The 20,392-nt window shown below is 34.6% G+C and overlaps 4 protein-coding genes across 4 annotated transcripts; 1 reads left to right on the forward strand and 3 right to left on the reverse strand.

Moving 5' to 3' along the window:
- Positions 1-2,048: 2,048 nt before the first annotated feature.
- On the reverse strand, positions 2,049-4,658 carry LOC128863139 (zinc finger and SCAN domain-containing protein 21-like). The gene is made up of 6 exons (XM_054102114.1): positions 4,359-4,658; positions 3,940-4,269; positions 3,030-3,388; positions 2,816-2,950; positions 2,641-2,751; positions 2,049-2,582 (listed from the first exon to the last, which is right to left on the reverse strand). The coding sequence occupies exons 1-6, from the start codon at positions 4,494-4,496 to the stop codon at positions 2,417-2,419; spliced, it is 1,239 nt and encodes a 412-aa protein (XP_053958089.1). The 5' UTR covers positions 4,497-4,658; the 3' UTR covers positions 2,049-2,416.
- A 270-nt stretch (positions 4,659-4,928) lies between these two features.
- Positions 4,929-7,023, reverse strand: LOC128863133 (zinc finger protein 572-like). The gene is made up of 6 exons (XM_054102100.1): positions 6,743-7,023; positions 6,316-6,684; positions 5,613-6,076; positions 5,410-5,544; positions 5,235-5,345; positions 4,929-5,178 (listed from the first exon to the last, which is right to left on the reverse strand). Exons 1-6 carry the CDS (start codon positions 6,881-6,883, stop codon positions 5,109-5,111), a joined length of 1,290 nt encoding a protein of 429 aa, XP_053958075.1. The 5' UTR covers positions 6,884-7,023; the 3' UTR covers positions 4,929-5,108.
- A 1,734-nt stretch (positions 7,024-8,757) lies between these two features.
- On the forward strand, positions 8,758-11,564 carry LOC128863157 (zinc finger protein interacting with ribonucleoprotein K). Its single transcript, XM_054102136.1, has 5 exons — positions 8,758-9,023; positions 9,083-9,654; positions 9,739-9,873; positions 9,928-10,038; positions 10,942-11,564. Exons 1-5 carry the CDS (start codon positions 8,871-8,873, stop codon positions 11,078-11,080), a joined length of 1,110 nt encoding a protein of 369 aa, XP_053958111.1. The 5' UTR covers positions 8,758-8,870; the 3' UTR covers positions 11,081-11,564.
- A 1,455-nt stretch (positions 11,565-13,019) lies between these two features.
- LOC128863150 (phagocyte signaling-impaired protein) lies at positions 13,020-19,247 on the reverse strand. Its single transcript, XM_054102125.1, has 9 exons — positions 18,699-19,247; positions 18,282-18,506; positions 16,695-16,888; positions 16,318-16,616; positions 16,046-16,199; positions 15,409-15,681; positions 13,964-15,352; positions 13,698-13,893; positions 13,020-13,632 (listed from the first exon to the last, which is right to left on the reverse strand). Exons 1-9 carry the CDS (start codon positions 18,754-18,756, stop codon positions 13,448-13,450), a joined length of 2,973 nt encoding a protein of 990 aa, XP_053958100.1. The 5' UTR covers positions 18,757-19,247; the 3' UTR covers positions 13,020-13,447.
- Between the last annotated feature and the right edge of the window lie 1,145 nt (positions 19,248-20,392).

Genomic DNA, 20,392 nt, shown 5'->3' on the forward strand with positions numbered 1-20,392 from the left:
ACAGAAAAAAATATGAACGAACTCAGCAGTTTACTGCTTGGCTTAGCTGCTTATACTGACTACCACTCTTAAATATTTTCCAGTTTGGGGAGAGAAAAATAAAAATTTACCTTTCACGTATAAAAAAAAATAACACACTGTTGCTTTACGCATCTAAATACATTAAAAGGGAACATGTACAATAGACAGGTGCATAAAAGGGACAGCGTTCCAGGTAAGCGCTGCCGCTCCGGAATTGTACTTTAAGGCACTTTGAAACACCTTTTTAAATTTGCGTGTAACTTGGAAAATATTCACCGGAACAAAATTAAGTTTTCTGTGTGTATTCTTAAGGGGGCAGATACCTGTAAACGGCCATATTTTCCCTGATTTTCATTAAAATTATTTAAAATGAGGAAGTCAATATATTTTTTTCAAAATTGGCATACAGTTTATTTATACATTAAAATAGTTTAATTTTTTTTTATTTTAATCATTTGAAATGGCGGATGTACATACACTTAATTCTTCCAGGAAGGTCGCAGTGGGGCTTCTCAATTGGCGGGCATTATAATCGACGTCAGTGACCTAAATATAAAAAACCAAAAATTTGTTTATTTATTAATGTCATAATTTCTGTAAGAATTAAACAGAAATGGAAAGAAAAACTTGCGGAATAAAATGCTTTAAAAAAATGAATTTTGGGGCGATTTTTTGCTTCGAAAAATTATTTTTACATACATACATATATTTTAAATGCATAGAAAGTAATATCATAAAAAAGATGTGTGCAATATTTCAGCGAGATCGGTCAACAACTTTTTGAGTTATCGTGTTCGAAAAATATAGTTTTGAGAAAAACGCGTCTAAAGTTTGAATACAACGTAACTATACCTCTCCCAGCACTCGAACGCAAAGAATAGAGTCGTCACGGTTGACGATCTATAAAAAAAGAATTACTTAAATTTACGTTCTAAAAATTTTTTTACATATTCATAAAGGATTATATTAACATTTTATGAAAAAAAAAAATTTCGTTTTCGAAATTTTACAGGTATCTGTCCCCTTAAATATACATATGTACATTAAGAAAATAAAATATAAAAAAAACGGTTTTTTGAAAATTCTAACTGTTTATGACCCCTTAATTTTTATTACCAATCCATTCACTGAATATTTCCTACCAAGTAACAGCTTTTCCTTTGGTTGTTTATCTGCAGCGCTGACGTCTACGGTCGTCGGTTTTCGAAAGGCGCAGCCTTTTATATTCGGTACACCGTAGACTTGCCCTACAATTTTGTCGCAGTGTTTTCCTTCTGCAGGTTTTAGTTCAATTTTCAAGTTTTTTTCAGGCTTGACAAAATTATTTTAGAATGAGCTCTTAAGAAATGTAAAAGTATTATTTATTTATTTATTTTTATATTATTTAAATTTTTTTTATGTTATAGAAAAATAAGATTTACATTACCCTAAGCAATATTTACAGATTCACCAAAGAATCTGGAAAGTTCTCACAGAACTAACTACCTTTGTCTATTCTCCCCTATCTCTTTCTCTGATACTTTTCTCCTTTCTCCTTTGACTATCTACCCTCTTTTCAGAGCTCTAAATACAATGGGCTTTTTAGCCTGAGTGTTTTAGGAGCCACCAAATCTCTTGGTGCTCCTTGGCTCGACCTATTCAAATTTCAATTTCAAGCCTAAGCAATACGAAGACGTTCTCCCTTATCGTGAATTCCATGTAAGCAAATATGCCCAGAACTTGCACTACAATACAGGAATACATTTTCCCATTTTGTCCTTTTTTTGTATTGAACTTTATGGCCAATTGATCTAACATTCAGAAAGAGCTCGAAATTTTTAAGTCACGGGCCACAATAATGAATTATTTTAGATGCCAGATCGAACAAGCTGGAATAACGTTCGCTCCTTATGCCTGTTACCATATATCCAAGGTAGTTGTAGCATTTACATAAATACATACATTTTCTTCTTCAAAATTCTCAGAAAAGAAAGACAAAAAGAAAGTACGGTAAAAACTAAGTTTTAAATATTTTTCAAGATCATTAATTAACATGCTTGTATTGATATTATTTTATTAGGTAATTTGTATTCAAGGGCTTATCCTAAACATTATACATACTTATTTATTATGTACGTATGTATGTATGTATATATATTTTAGTCAAGTAATTCTAACTCACTATTACTAGTACGTACACATACCAGGATTCTACCATAGTAATTTTCTCTTGCATGGCATTTTATAATAAGCAAGTAAAACAGATTGCAATAAAATTTATTTAAGTTTAATTGATTTAAATGTAACTTTTCCATTTCCTTGGCTTCTAATGACTCTTTGCATGAACGTAATAGTATTGTGGAATACTTAAGAAAAATCATTGTGAATAAGTTACACTCCCTATTTAGCGAAACTATTAAATTTCTAAAACCTGCGTTGGCGCAGTATTTACTTCCTGAAAATTTTCCAATGCTTCCACTTCGATTGGTTCCATTTTGATTCCCACACCTTTGCGTTCGTGTGTCATTTTGTGGTTACGCAACTTATAGGCCTGCTGAAAACCTTTGCCACAAATATCACAACTAGATAGAAGAAAGCATTATTAAGACCTGCTAAAAATTGCGCATATATCAAACTTACACATGCGGTTTCTCGCCAGTGTGTATCATCTTATGGAATTTAAGCGTGTTTGTATACGTAAATGATTTTCCGCAAACATCGCACACGTATGGTCGCTCATTGGTATGAATACTGTATGAAAAAGCGTAAAACATACATACATATCTGCAAATATGCTTCAATAATTACTACGTACCGATGGTGTTTATTACGAGTGGAGAGATCAGCAAACGCTGCTGGACAATAGCTGCATTTGTAGGGCCGATTTCCAGTATGGGTATTCATATGACGCGTCAATTGTTGTGTCTGTGCGAAACAATGCCCACAAATTCTAGAAAAGACGTATTTAGAAATTTAAAACGTGATAATACTATGCATAAATATATTTTGGTCCAAATAGTAGTACTTACTCGCACTCGTGTGGTTTTATGCCCTTATGTAACTTTATATGCTCGGTCAGGCGGCCTTGTGAGGGGTAGATGTTGCCGCAAATATCGCAAATATACGATGTGGGTTTGACCTTTTTTGGTTTGGGCCCACGCTTTACGGGTGAACTTTTCTCTTTTTTTATTCCTGCCGATTGTCGATTTTCTGACTGTTTTGATGTTGATGCTGCATTTTTTCTTAAATTCTTTGGAGGTCTTCCTCTACCGCGCTTCGGCATTTCTTCTTTAGCTGGTGTGTACTCATCATCATCATCCGAATATTTGAAATCCTCATTAGTCTCTTCAAGATATTCAGCTCCTTCGAATATGGTGGAGGCTGACCGCTGTAAATAATATTGAATTCAACATTTAGATAATATCTACTTGCATACATACTGTCATAGATTGAGAAGCCCTGCATCAGCTGTACATTTACTTGCAGTATATTTACTAAATGTGCATTTTAATTGCATTTAAGGATTTTTTTTTTTTTGCTTTGTGGAAATAAACCAGTCATGAGATTGCCACTCATGTTGATATTATAACAGCATAAACATATCCCCTAAATGTTTGGTGAATGCTGCTGCAGTGACACTCCTTGAACGGATATAAATCCGAATCATTCCGACATCGTAGAACCGACTATCGTGGGAACGACATAATTTGCCTCGCATTCTCGCATTTCCTTTTGGACACTTGCGGGATTGTAGGCTGTTTATATTTCCAACCTTTGCCTAAGCACATAATAATTACAATGCTAGTGAATATATAGCTGATACTCAACTCCAATCTATGACCCAACATCAAATTCTAGCTGATGCTGCACAATTACTGGCGGAAAGGAAATCAATCGCAACTCGTTTAAACACATATCTTGAACTTAATCAATTCTTACATCAATTGTATCGAATTCCTCAAACTCCTCTGCATCCTCATCGATTGGAACGTATATGTCTAAAACTTCTACCCCCTCTGAATCGGAGAACTCTTGTTTGATGTCGGTATCTGGTTCCACTTTCAAAGCAATCTCCTCCACTTCATCGCCTTCAATAGGTACATAGTCTTGTACTTCGTCCTCTATGTGAGTTTCCACCACAGCAGGCGCTATGAATCTACTAAGGTGTTTATGTGAGCGCTGGCAAGTAACGCGAAACTTGTACGCCACGCGTAAATATTTCAGACATCTGCTGCATATTTTATCCGGGTAATGATCGAAACGTTTTATCTGCAATTAAACACAAAGCTACTAATAACTGCCAAAACAAGTAAAACAAATAAAACAACACGGCTGCTCCGCGCGCGATAAATACGTACTGGTACACCTCCACACTCCAAAATCATGTGCGTCATATCTTTTTCATCCTCCTTATCGAATATAGTCATCATCGTTTCATCCGGCTGCTTCAGACAAACCCGGCAAACAATCCATTTTTCGGTTAAACTAGTCTTCATAATTTTATATTTACTATTTGGTTGCTTGTTGTGTGCCAATGCACCCAATAAAACTTTGTTTTCAAGAAAATTTTACAATACGAGAACGCTGTGACGCGATGCCAGTTTGATTTTTCACGCGCTGACAAACAAATGGCAGCCGATGACACTGTCCGAGCGATTTCGGGTACAGTTGGCAGCGCATATACAGGGTTGCTTGTCACATCAAACCTCAAAGTAAAATAGTACTAAAAACAAAAATCGAACAAGTTTGCACTTTTTCGCCATTTTTCTGCATATGCATGAAATTCGTTTTCATAAAATTTAGTTTAAACAAATAGCTAAGGGGTATTAACTACATATAAAACGAAAGCAGAGATTTCTGACACGAGTTATGATTACACCGATCATTTCTTTTTCAGTACTCACTTTGAAATTAAAATTGAAGACGGATAAAATTTGGTATTGTTTACTTGAAATAAAAAAATGGAATACTAGTGTCCATAATTATACAATTAACAATAACTGGCAATAAACTCAACCTGTTTCAACCGGCCTTCTTTGAGATCGGTGATTTTAACCCTCCTTAAAACGTACTATACAAATTTTTGACGAAATATTTATTTATTTTCATTATGTATGAATACGCTCATGGGTTCTTCTATGGTGTGATTGCGAAAATTTTTTACCGCAATATTTGCAACTAAAAAGATAAAACTTTTTAAAAAAATTGTTACACATTTACTTTAAGTTATATACTTGTATGGTTTCTCTCCTGTATGAGACATAACATGGACCTTCAAAACGTTTGAATATGAAAAGGCTTTCCCGCAAGTCTCACAAACATATGGCCGCTCCTGTGTATGAATACTATATATAAAATTAGAAAAATATAGTTAATAAAGAACATAAAGTTTATCTTAATTTAACGCACCGTTGGTGTTTGATACACGTAGATGGATCCGCAAAGCTAGCCTCACAATATTTGCATTTAAAAGGCCGATTGCCTGTATGCGAATTCATATGACGAGTTAGTTGTGGCGTCTGAGCAAATCGTTTATGGCATATTCTATTCACAAATATACAAAGTTTAAATTCGATGCCCAAATATTTACGGAAATATATTCAACTACTTACTCGCATTCATGTGGCTTCTCTTTCGTGTGTATCCTTAGATGTAACGTTAATTTTGCCTTTTCACTGTAAACATTACCGCAATAGCTACATATATAATTATTTGATGATTTCTTTGGCCACTGCTTGGGTGAATCTCCCACATCCTTTGATTTAGTTTTTTGTAAGCTTCTTTTAAGATCTGTAATTTTTTTACAGCTCCGCGTAACGTGAGCTTTTAGTGACACTACTTTAGTACTAACTCCAAGTTCTCCTTCCGAATGTTCAGTGGTTTTTTGTAGCTCCCTTTTAGACTTCTCTAAGTGTGTTTCATCATAAAAGAATTTATTAAGAGTCCCATCCGAACTAAGTGTTTCTTCGTGTTTCAATACCTCAAACTGTGAGTTTGAGTAGTATGACAGTTCGTCGGAATGGCCTGTAGAGTTGTCCTCAAGGAAGTCGATACGATCGTTTTCAAGGTCCACAAACTTCAAAATAACAGTATAAAATAATAAATTACTTGAAAATATTAGATTAACGTTACATAAATATATATATTAATATATATAAAAAAACTGAACTGGATTTAACGGCCAATTCCACTAACTTCCTAATGAAAAATTGGCAACGCCTAATTAACAATTGCTCTCAATGGCAACGCCAATTTAAATTTGTTGCATAGGCTATTACGAAATAAGGCAAATATATAATTCTAATTTTAACATACCTCGCCAACATTTGATTCCAAAATATGATCATCACCTTCTTCACAATCTTCACCCACATCCTCTATTACCTCAAACACATAACTATCAATTGTATCTCCTTCATCCTTTTGTCGTTGTTCATGCAATACTAATGATTTTTCAGACCGTGCTGTTTCATTCAGTTGCTCTGAATAATCTGTTTTGTTTAAAACTTCTACTAATGTGTTACTTTTGTCGCTTTTAGCTATTGGTTCTCTTTCATTGAGTTCCATCAAATCCTGCCACTGCTTTGCCGATCGCTGACAAAGTTTACGGAACTTTTTGGCCGCATTTAGCAGCAACAAGCATTTATCACATATCCGGTTGGGACACGTCTTTGATCCGCTCAGCTAAATTGCAAAATAGACAATTATTTGTAATTATATACTTTATTCCAAGAATACGAACTATGATTGAACCATATTCAGCTATTTGTTCTGCCAAGCCCGTTTTAATGGCCTCCGGGCCGAATATGGGAGACATCTCGTTGTCGGAAGTTTTTAAACAAATCCGACAAATAATCCATTTAGTATCATATGGCTCTTCCATTCCTTTTTTTGTTTTAATTAGCGCGCGCACTGAAAATTAAATATTGTTTTCCCCTCTTGGCCGATATAAAATAGTTGGCAATGAATTGTACGGCGACTTTCGTTGCCAATGTTTCTTTTAGTTATTTGCTTTCATCCAACAACTCTTCCCACTCTGAGTACAGTTGTTATTGTTTTAAACGCAGAGTTGCAACTTCTTATTATCTCCAAATACATTTAAAGTACGTTCACATATGCAGTAATTAACAATAAATCCAAAAAATGTATCTACCCGTTCATATATGGCAGATTAACCTCAAAATTGACAATCTGCTGTCAATACTGCTTTGAAAAGTTTTTTTCATAGGAATTGTTTTAGTGGATTATTTTGTAGTCCTTGGTTTGTTTAATTATTATTAACGATATGCAGAAAAGGCAAGGAGGGGGAATAGCTAATTAATAATTGGCTAGTAGTAATAAACAATTGGAGAAAATCCGTAAACGACGTTTACTGGGGTGGCAAAAATGTATGGCTGCAACTATATTACATTTTATAATAAGCAATAACAGTTCAAAGGGTTTATGGGCACATACTTTTTTCTGTAATATGAATGCATAGTTAATAATACCAAACAAGCATTTTATTAGAACTATGTCTGCAAATCTGTTTTCTTTGCCGGCATCTATTTTATTAGTTTTTACTTTGACGTTTCTCTTTGCATTCGTCAAAATAATTCTCTATAACACAGAAAACACAGGGTAGGGTGTAAAAAAGTATGATAATAATCTAGGATTATTTTATAATCTCAGATTTCGGGAGAGAAGTTTTGTATGGGTAATTTCGCCATTTAATTACGAATTGGGAGTTAATCACGAAAAAGTGGATAATCTACCTTAGAATCGCGTAGAATTGACGTATAATCAAATAGCTGTATTTTAATATTTTATTTTATTCTGTTATGTAATTCTCATATTACTCATTTAAAGTATACCAGTAACATAGAACCGCTGAGAGACTATTTTAGCATTTTTGACGTTTACAAACCATTGACTCTCATACTCTTCGTGATTTGACAGCCGATGACGCCAATACAGCAACTTAATGAACCTTAGCTGACGGTTTACTTGTTTGTGAATATTCACTTCATGGATTGGTAATATTGCGATTTTCGAATTTGTGGTTTTTAAATCAAGCAAAAAAAAACAACAAAAAATGAAGTGCCGCTTGTTAAATGGTGAAATCCAGAGTTACAACCATACCTTCAAATGCATTTTTTTTGTTTCCTTCTTTTCTTGGCAAACGGATATATATCCGACTAAGGAATATAATCGTAGTTTCTTTTCGCTGCCCGTAAGACACACAAAATTGAGCAAAACTTATCCCGTAGAAAACAACTGCGTTCTTTTAGATACATATTTACACAATACATCGGTTTGTGTGTGTTTATGTTTGGTTGTATCGACACAATGTTGCCATTGATGTTTTTGCACACTTTTTCACATATCCGCGTTATCACTTACAATTTTTAATTGTTATGCAAACCAAACCCAAAATCCAACAAATGCAAATTGTTCATTTATCTATAATTAACATTTTTAAACATTGCTTTTTAAGTAATTTTAATAAAACTTCAAATTTTTCTAGGTTTATTTTGTAAATAATTTCGAAATGTACTGTCTGGCAACACTGTGTGGTGAGAGAGCAATCAGCTGGCACGATTCTATGGAACTATCTAAAATCCTACGATGAAATCTACGATACTACGGAACGGAAGGGTGGTGAGAATTCATTTACATGGGGCTCTTATTAGTTTCATCGTGTCAGCTGATACGGCCGTGTGTTTACGGTGGTGACTGTGAGCACCTTTAATCCCTCTGGCAACAGCTTTGCATTTCTCATTATTTTGACAGTCGCTTCTGCTGTTTTTTAAACAAAAAAAAAGAAACTCATAAATTTTGCGATTATCCATATATATACATTTCTACCAATTAAGTTATTTATATGTTCAATGATGGATATAAAGCTGGAAGTAGATACACTGTCAATGTGTCGCATCTGTCTTCAAAGCAGTGAAGAAGGCGAAGAAATGGCATCTATTTTCGACCAAGATACAGACTCAGTTTGTCTCTACGAGAAAATTGAATGCTGCGGAGGCATAAAGGCAAATACAACATGTAAACATTTACAAAAAGGTTTTAAATAATTAAATTCATTCAACAGATTCTCACGGAACCGGAGCTCCCGACGCGTATCTGCAAAAAGTGCAATGCTTTCCTAACTATAGCTCACAAATTTCGTATTATATGCAAAAATTCAGACGATTATCTACGCGAATTTGTATGCAAATCTTCTGAGATTTACGAAGATGAAGACAACAATTCCGAGTACTTAATGGAATACAGTCCCAAAGGAAGTGTTGTACAAGTGGTAGACCAAACAGTTCACAATATAGAGGAGGCGCAAAATGAAATCGACTATGAAGAAGTGGCGGTGTACTCAGAAATGTGGATGCAGGACGGAGAAAACGAAGATGATTTGATCGTCGAAGATCATGGCGATAGCCCCCAACATTGTCCAAATATTCAGCAACAGAAACCAAACCCCAGCCCATCAAAGAAAACGCTAGGTATCACGTCAGACGGTGCAGCGGTTATACGTGTACGAAATGAAAAACAACTAAATAAAGAGAAACAAATCCATATCTGTGACATATGCGGAAATGTGTATCCCCGGAAATATGCGCTGGAAGCACATATGAGACGTCACCGCAACGAGCGGCCTTACGAATGCGAGTAAGCTATGTAGAGATTTCCTGCACTTAGTTTGATTTGTAAAGAATTTTAAATGCATGCCTTTAACATATATTTGATTTCTAGAATCTGCTCCCAATCGTTTCATCTTAATTTCCAACTTACACGACATATACGCAAACACACTGGAGTGCGACCATATGCGTGTCAGTATTGCAAACGCACATTTGCTGATCGCTCCACAATGCTGAAGCATGAGAGGTAAAGGTTTTTAAATATAATTATAGTTAACCACTCATTGGTATTTTGCAATAGAATACACCGAAATGAGCGGCCGTACACCTGCGATGTCTGTGGTAAAAGTTTCACTTATTCCAGTGTTTTAAAAGTACACACGCTGACGCACACGGGAGAAAAACCTTTCATGTACGTATTAATAAGTTAAACATAAATATATCAGAGCCGTCAGATATTCTTTAATTACATTCAACTAAAAATCAGATTTACCGAAGCTCCAATCCAGCATCAATATTCAAAAATATACGCGGAATGTTTTATAGTATACAAAAACATTATGTCGAAATGTGACGAACGTAAAGTTCATTTATCGGTTAGTAACGTGATTTCAACACCTAATTTGAAATTACAGTGTGAAGCCGGAAACAACTTACATTAAAGCGTCAGCTTCTTTCACAATATTTCGGCCCTAAGGCAATAGTTATTTAAAATTTAAAAATCAACGCACTACTATTACTATTTGTGAAGTAGGCAGTGCTTTACTCAGTTTAGTTAGTATTTGTAGATTCTTAGCTATTAGATGCCCCACCAACAAGTCAGTCGGAATCAATTAAAAAAAAGTCTGGCGATTCTGTACTTTATGCAATTTGCATAATCAAGTTCAGTTCATTGGAGATTGTATTTGATGGATTTATATATTTGAATTACATTTTTATTTGATGGTAATTACATCTACTATTTTACACATGATTAATACGCGCCTATATATCGTTACCAAAATGCACAACGGCATTAACCAAGATATTTGATTTTACAGAAACAAAAATTTATAAAATGAACAAAGCCATTAAATAACTTTGTGGTGTATTTTATTGTTGTATAGGCTACCGGAATTTGTAGAAAAACGCTGTATCGAGAAAGTACTGCTACCTTTGTTCATTTTCGTGACGATATACATATTTGTTTTTGTACATACATATTAGGAAATTTACACACAATACATACGAATTTTATTTAATAGTTGCAATCTTTTAAAACCAAAATGAATACCCAGCATTAATTATAATTTTTCAATTTTAATTTCGCAAACAGTTGTGGCATTTGTGGGAAACGCTTCTCACGTGCTCATCACCTTCGAGCGCACCTGGAGACACTGTTGCATCAAAATGATCCCCGCTCCAAAGTACTGCTCAAGCAAATTAAACGTGAAGAGGATTTGGGCGATGCGTGAGAACTGCACGTTGAAGACAACACGGGAATTATGTGACTCCAATACATTTAACAGCATTTTAGGCCTTCGATTCGCTATTAAGTATACATACATATATTCTTTTCTGTAGAATACACGTTCATGAAACTAAAACTAAAATCCAAGTATTTTATCATTTCCATGCTGCCACGAGAAATAGTTTCGCACTGTTGCAATGAATGTTTCTAAAAGTTCACTAAAGAAGCATTTCTCTTATATTCTCTTTGTAAAAGTAAATAAAAATATATATAATCAAATTCACATACTAAGCATATTAATAAAGAAGTCGTTGTATACGTACAGTGACTCACAGCTTATTCGATGCAAGTAATACTTTTTCAGAAAAAAGAAAATGACTCGATGTTTATTAAATTTAATAAAAAAAAGTATACGACTTGTAATGAGATATGTATCTACTGTTTACAGAAAGAGCAAAGCTTGCTGAAAAAATATAGAAACAAATAGTTTTCTCATCAAAATATGCTCACAGCTTAAATGATGCAGTGTATTTTATATTTTCTCTGAGAATACAATAACGGTAAAATGTATATTTTTTCTTTTAGCTTAGCGTCTTAAGTCATTCTCAAAAAATTTTTGTAAAGAAAAGTTGAAACAATTTTATTTTTTTTAAATGGGAAAACGGACCTCACTTGAAAAAAGGGAAGACGTTATTCGTCATTGTAGAGGGCAAAAGCCAACGAAAAATTGCAGAAATTGTTGCTATTAGTTCCTCAACTGTCCAGCACATTATAGAAAGGTTTCGTCACGAAAACAGGAGAAAATAAGGGCATATCTGCGCCAAATAAAATATTTAATGATGCAGATAAGCGGTGGATTGTTAGTAAAGTCAAAGAAAAACCCGATTTAAGCGCACCAAAATTAACGAACGAAGTCGAAAAATACTTAGGCAAGATCTGTAACCCTGAAACTGTTCGTAGAGTTCTGCGCGAAGAAAATTTTCATGGAAAGACTACCCGAAATAAGCCGTTGATTAATGCTCGTAATAGAAAACAAAGAATCGAGTTTTGCATACAACATTTGAACAAAGACATTTCGTTCTGGAAGTCCGTTGTTTTTGCGGATGAAAGCAAATTTAACCTTTTCAGGTCTGATGGGAAGTCCTGCGTTTAGAGAAAACCAAACACCGTGCTTCAACCATGTAATTTTCGCTCTACAGTTAAACACAGCGGGGGCAGTGTGATGGTATGGGGTTGCATGTACTATTCAGGCGTCGGAAATTTAAGATTTATCGATCTGGATCTGCTAAAAGATAATTTAGTACAAAGTGCAAATAAAATGGACATTCGAGATTCGTTTAGGTTCTACAAAGACAACGATCCCAAGCATACGTCTGGTATTATAAAAACTGTGCTTATCTTACCAGTGATGGAAAATGAAATAAGAAACTACAATATTTTAATGCTTGTGATCTGAAACGGGCACTACAGGAAGAATGGGATACAATTAGTTCCGATTAAACAGCAAAACTTGTAGAATCTATGAATTACCGATTAAAGGCTGTTCTGAAATAAAAGGGATACCACACTAAGTATTAGCCGTAATCATGAAATCGGAATATTAATATGTTTATGTTTTTTGAATACTTTTAATTTGGTGCATCATTTAAGCTGTGACCTCAAAACTGCAAATGAATTATTTTAATTTGCCATATCTTTTGTTATTAAATAAAACATGTTTTTTAACAATAAAAAAATAAAAGTTTGTTTTTGTAATGGAAATACTATAACATATATTTGATCCTTTAATATATTTTTTTTTTTTGGCTGCATCAAATAAGCTGTGAGTCACTGTATATTGTATGAAAAAAAATTTAGCAATTCATCAGAACAATAGACAAAGACTTTGGGAGTAAAAGCAGTAACAATTTACTAAGAAGTGAATCCAAAGAAATTAAATCAAATACACTTCCCAAGTACGATTATTTATTAACTAAAAATTAAATAACAAAATATTCGCGTTAGTTTAGTTGTCTATTAGTTTCACGTAAATGTATTGATTAAAGTGTAATAATAGACGAGCAAAATGATCTGAAGAATTGGAAGGTTGGAGTCATCATTTACATACACTTTCCCATCAATTTGTTTTTGAAAATTTCCAACAACTTTTCCTAATATAAGTGAATTTATTTCGTATTTTTTTACCCAATTGTTTTTACTATGTTGAAGATATTCTTAATTTGTTATCATTTAAAACCCAAGTTATTCGTTTAAAATTTCTCATTTCACTGTTGTTGTTTATATATATATATTTTTTTTTTGTTTTGATTTGCACAGCAAAAAAGAACACTGTTGTGAAGCGCCTAAGACGACGATGACGACGACGAGCAATTTACTTGCACAACATGCGCATTTTATCTTTGATTAAATTTCTAAGTTCTGTCACCATCAGTTCATGCGACTCTTTGAATATGGACGCAACGTCGCCGATGAGCGTTGCTTCGACTTCTGGTTTAAGCGACATATCCGCCATAAAAGAGTTTAGTTCACGCGGCAACGTCGGTGTCTTCCAGTTAACTACAAAAAAATATATTTATTTTAATACACATACAGTGATAAGTATAACACATTTCACAACGTACCAATGGCAGTTTCACAGCTTTGAAATTGTTTTTTCAAACTACGCATTAATTCAACCACTAATTGGCTGCGCTCTTTTTCATGGATAACATTCACATCGCTATTCTCCTGTCCCGTCTTTTTCCGTGGCTTAGCCTTACCCGGCTGTTGCATTTTCTCATGGATCAACGACAATACGAAAGCGTATAACGATAGTATCTGAAAAATAATTGAAAAATTGAAATTAATTGATAAAACATTATTCTGGTTGCTGTTAATAAATGCCTACCTCTACACACGCCGCCACTTTGCTCTGCCATTCGCGCCGCCGCCAAAGCCCATCGGCCGCTGCGTCACTTTCCGCAATGACATGTGCACAAAGTTGCACAATTTTCGTCGCATTGTCGCTAACTATTTTACACTGCATTGGTAGATTACCGGCACCAGTATAAAGGTCCAGTATGAGCTGTGCCAACGCACTAAAGAACTCTTCATACGGCACTTCAAGCAAAAGATGCAGTCGAGTTGGGAGGAGATTGACTAGATATCGATTCGACAATGGCTTATAATTCATAAGACGCAGGCGCTGAAATAGACCAGTCCATGATTCACGAAGCAACTCGATCGTTTCGGTTTCCTTAATAATTTCCACGTCGCTGTTGTTACACTGACTATTGCTTTTGCTGTTAGCTGTTGTTTGATTCGCCTTTTGGTTGGTAATGCTTCCATCGGTTTTTTGTTTTTCATTTGTTGCATTAGCTGGATCCAAATTTGGTTTCTGGTAGAAAATGTCAACAAATGATGCTACCAACCGCAGTAAAAGCTGACGTATTTGTAACACTTCCACTTCCTGATTGAACGATTCTTTGCGCTCCTCATCGACATCAACCAAATGCACCGGGTCCCATCGTATTAATGCGCCCAAGTCTCGATTGTCGGACAATTCATGCCATGAAATACGATCATCTGCAGGTTCAATACTCATAGCGGTGTACGTTGCTATATTCTGTCGTACATTGCCATACAGCATTACAAGATCACACAATTGCGCCTCTATAGAGGTGCTCACATAATGAATGCTGTTGGTAAGACGCTCCTTAAAATTCATGAATTCTTCCAATTTTGAAAATGTACAGAACCGATATGTTAATGTTATATATTCCAACCGCTCTTTGTAGCTATTGGTGAAAAATTTCAGTGTTGCATCGAAAACATTGCGAGCCATAGAGAAGCGACTGCACAATGGCAAAAGATTGCAATGAATGTAACTCATCGAGTCGAGTTGAATCTGTTTAATGTCCAAGTAATCGTACATTTCCTGTGCACCCAACATGCAACCAAACATGTGATAAATCTTTAGACTAAGCAGTTTCACATGAAAATTACTGGTGCTATTACGAAGCACATACTGTAATAGGCACAGTGCCTCAAAAATTCTATCTGATTTTTGTTCTCTCAAACTAACATCGTACATTACATTTGCAGCCAACAGCGCATAGGGGTCGGATGGGCCCATATCGGTATGCAACAAATTTTTGCCAAAAGTACTAAGGCCATGCTCGTAGTGTAATTTCAGTGCCGTATAAAATGCAAGTAAGTGTTCTGTTTGCAAGTCCAAATGAGAGCCACAAATTCTTGAAATCTGTAAAGCACAAATGTGCTTTTGCATTTGTTCTTTCTGAAATGTACCAAATTATTTTATCGAATACAAATTAGTATTAGTTTCGAACTTACATTCTGTGGCAATTTTGTGGAGCTGATTCCACTTTCCAGTAGCAACTTGCTAGATAACTGTTGGCGTGTGTCCATGCTAATAGAAGTTAAAAAGAGCGCAATGTCGTGTGTGCAACATGGCTTATCGCCAAACAAGCGAAAATATTCAGTAATCAACTCAAAGAAGTCGCCAAGTAGCGCTTCTGCATCCATGCCATGTGCACGCATACGTTTGTGGAGCTCCAAACGCGCCAAATACGGACCACGTACCTTCCGCTCAGCGGCCTCCATCATCTGAAATGTGAGAATAACGGTATTAATCTACAATTAACAATATGAATTAAACAATAAAATATATATAACTGGCGCTTACAACCTGTATTTGGTGTTTAGCCGAGCTCCTCCTCCAATTTGTGGTGTGCGTCTTGATTTTTTTCCACAAATGGAGGGAGACGGCAGATGGTTTTTTATGGAGTTTTTTATGGCAGAACCACACTCGATGGTCGCCATTGTCTGCCTAGGCTATTAGAAACAACTTTTTCTATCATTTGGCGTTTCGTGCCTGCAGAATCGAATGCAGTCTCGAATGGTAATTACGCACCCACCCATTCAGTTACGGCGTCAACAATTAACAATATTAATTATACAATTAACAAACCTGACATAGAAAATCGTGGCACTCATCCAATGTATTTAATGTGTTCGTGTCTTTCCCATCGTCAAATTTCTCTGTTGGCGAGTCGTCTGGACTTTCCTTCAGTAACTCAAAACAGCTTAGCAGGTAGTCTTGATAGTAGTCCCAACGGTCATGTCTGATATAGAAAATTAAGGTATACAATTCTAAATTAACAACTTAAATTGATTGTGCTTGAGGTTTAATAAAATTGATTTTGTATTTTATAATTTTTTGTTAATTGCACCTTAACTTACTCATCTTTCAATAAATCTTTTAGTAGTGTATTGGTCTCCTGCCACATTTTCAACTGCTTTAGCAAATCGATTTTCATATAAACGGGAGCACCTGGATACAATTTTTCACATAATGCTCCACTAAGAAATTCCAATGCCTCTTTATACTTTTCTTGCAGCTTTAAGATATGCAAATAAAGAAAAACCTCTTGCTCCGATTCAAGTTTGTTTTCATTGATCATTTTTTCAACCATACGCTGGGCAAGTGCTAAATAAATTTTTGTTTTCTCCGGAAACTTGCTTTCGGGCCCTCGTATTCCCTAAAAATGCAGCATCCAAAGAAAATTTATGATTACAAACCAATTTCACATAAATCTATATTTATATATTTTGTGTACCTGTAGAACAACACTCATCACAGCCCAAAAATAATAGGCGGTCTTTGGCTGTGCCTTATACAATTGCAGCGCAACCGATTGCTGCGATTTAAAATCCTCCAGGCGTACATGGGATATAAAGAGATGGGCCAGTAGCTCCTCATTGCCGGGCGATTGTTTCACCGCATTATTATACAAATATACAATTTTGTCCACTGCAATTGGAAACAGTTTACATTTTTAAATATTTCATTATTTATTACAAATAAAATAGTCAATTAAATACTTGTAAATTATTATGTTAACGTAACGCAAGAAAACGATTGCAATAAATTATTCCTCTTTTTTATTTTGGCAAATTAGTTTATGTACAGAATAGTCGTGTGCCACGGCTAGGGGCAAATAACGCGCCCACATGAATTTTGCGGCTTGCTTGATATGATTTTGTGCATAAAATATTCAGTGCATGTAAAATTTGGCTTAGGTGGCCGCAGTCAAAATGCCAACATTTTAAATTTAATGAGTGCACAAAATGGTTGCAGGCTGTTAATTGCTGTGAAAGCTACATACGAAAATATGAGACTCTTTAGTTTTGAGTAAAATATTATATATTTAAATTTTGGTAGAAACTTAGTATATAATTTTTTATTCAATTTAATAAGTTTTGTCTTGTTTCCAATGTCGTCTGAAATATAAAAAAATCCTTATTATACCACGGGGAAGTAAATACAAACATACGGTTTTGTTTATGTAATCTCAAAGAAGGTATGTTGTAAAAATCTAAATTTTTCGTAAAGTTTAATAACTTCCAAATAGCTACGCAATAAAAAGAAATTACCGGCCAAATGGCGTTCCAACGACAGTCGGTTCTACGTAACCGCATTGACCCGTATTTATATTCGGCCAAGGACTGTCACTTCAGCAGCATTCCCCGTGTATGTATGGGGAATGTTTATGCTGCTACAACAACAACAACAACCGGCCAAATGGATGTAACAGCACAGTTTTTGTTTAAATATTGTTTAAGCTTGATTGATATTATGATCAAATGGGCATTTAAATTAAAGTTTCCAAATAAATGTTGCCATGCTATATTTGCCGTGCATTAAGAATGATAAAAAATTATATCTTCGACTTCAGATACATAGCACTGGCAACACAATGGACCCTAGTGGGTCATCTCATTATAAATGAGATCTTTTTCTTACAGATCAGCTATCACTACCTAACCTAACCTTATTGTATTTGACTTTATATACTTTATTTGAATTTCGTTAAAAATATTTGTAAAATTTGCAAATCAGTTTTGGGACTTAATAGTTATTTATTGCTGGTCCGCAATTTCCCTACAGGGTATTTCTATTATTATATATCCATTATAATTCTCTATGCACGTTTAATGCCTGCTGTCCAATTTCGTTTGCTTTGTACGCACTCTCGGTTTTCCTGCAGGGTATTTATGCATTTATATTTTTACATTTGCCGAATATATATATTATATCTATTATTGTACGTTTTCTGCAGTCTAATTCGTACGTATTTTTGAAACACATATATATATATATATAATGGAGTGTGCACCTACAACTGCCCGCAAAAGAAACTTACGTTGTTCCAATTCTTTGTAGCAGAAAGACAGCACCTGCAATGTTGGATCGTCTACCGGCTTCTCACTACTCACAGTCTTTAACATGATTTGGCTCTCTTCATATCGCCCCAGCCGCAGCAGAGCCAATGCTTTTAAAGCACGAGCGCACCACATATTTGGATGTTTTTTAAGTAGTTTTTCGGTCTCTTGAAGAGCCTTGCGATTATTGCCAACTTCCAGACTATCTAAGAACGTGAAAGAAACCAAAATAATAGCATTTGTTGATGTTAATTTCTGCAGATTTTGTTCAAAATATAAAATCTCATGTAGGTTTACGCACAATATTAAACAAAATTGTAATATTTTATTTTCCCGAGATTTGTATTCACTAGTGCATACATGCACATGCTTTCACACGCACGTGCCCCCTCACTTACCGTAAATTGGCCGTAATCGTCTTTCAAAGACTGTGGCATCTTGCACGTGCTGAGACATGTCTTCCGATAACGGTTGCTTTGATTTTTTATTTTTCAATTGCTACACAATATTATATAGTTTACTTTAATTACTTTTTTACGGACACCTACTCACACTTCTTGCTTTAATGTGCACCAGTACTTTTTACGCAAAGTACTACTACCGTTTAAACTTCTCAAAAACTAGCCAAAAATAATTATTTTTTAAAATTTCCAAAGTTTTAGTTATTTTTAGGAGACTTCTTTTGTTTAAAACTTATTTTTCTTCGCGATAATCTACACATTTGCCGCTACCGTCGTATGAAATATTTTCTTGAGACAATCTCTTTGGCCTTGGCTTCGGTTGTATGTCGCACACTAAATACTTCAAGCGTTGAATCGTTGGGAACTATTTTTTAGTCATAAAGTTAATTTTTTCACATAAATGTTAACAAAAATTAGATTTTTTAAGTTAATTGTCGCACCTTGCGAAAATAAAACGAGCATACGGCAAAAATTGCAAGTAAAGCATAAAAGATAAATGTCAGATATAGAAAGGCATCTAAAGGTATGTGCGATTTACGAACAGTGTTGCCAATTCATCCATATATTTTATAAAGTTTTATTTTTTTTTTGGCAACTTACGAAAGATGCTTAACTTTTTTTTCTGCGTATTATAAATTTTATACATTACAAAAAGTTAAAATTGATAGGATTTTTTTTATTTTAAATTTTATCAAATTTCATTTTAAAATTGTTTGCTAACTAATATTGAGTCTATATATATTCTGGGTTAAATAAGCCTATGGAAAAATGCTTTAAACGAACTGTTATTACAATATATGTACATATACATACCGTTTAGATGAAATATAATAAAAATGAAAAGACAAATATATTTTCTTGGAAACTGTTAAAAAATCAAAGAATCAAGGTTAAAAAAGTAAGAGAGTAAAATGTAAGATTTTAATCACAATCCCGATGCGCACACCACAGTAGCATAAAGTAAAGAGCAATAAAGAATGTGAAAAGATTTTACTAGGAATTTTTTATTTTATTATATTTAATTTAATTATATTTGAGGGGTCCGTACACCACACTCAAGAATGATATAATACAAAATTACTATATCTAAGGACCGTGAACAAAAAAAAATAAGAGTAAGCGAAGGAAAACTTTTTTGCCAAGGAAAGTAAAAAACAAAAATATTTGATTGATATTATATTATCGCTCGTGCTGTTAGAAAGAAGCAACTTGTAAACAAAGGTTTATTTATTTTATGCACTGCGGTCACTCAGTTGTTGAGTTTACCAAAATAAATATTAGCGGAAAGCGACACCTTATTTTAATGTGTACTACAACGGCATTCAAGCGATATCAAGGGATTGTGCAACTCGATTGATCGTGTTGTGACTGTACTAGCTGCTGGTGCAATATAAAAACGAGTTTCAAAAGGCCCCTTCTTTTCGCCAAGGGTTAGCAAGTGGCAAATAGATGAAGCAACTGGTATAAATGGACATATATTGGCAACGCATGAGTAGAGCAGCCTTAAATTACATGTGTTTGTAAGGCAGTGCGTTATACCAGTCAAATGCGCTGTAATCATACTCGCGGCGAATTTTACTCGATAATTTTGTTTTTGCTTTCGCATGTAAAATTTTGGTCAGGTTAATTGA

Source organism: Anastrepha ludens, chromosome 2, assembly GCF_028408465.1.
Source record: "Anastrepha ludens isolate Willacy chromosome 2, idAnaLude1.1, whole genome shotgun sequence".
NCBI lineage: Eukaryota > Metazoa > Arthropoda > Insecta > Diptera > Tephritidae > Anastrepha > Anastrepha ludens.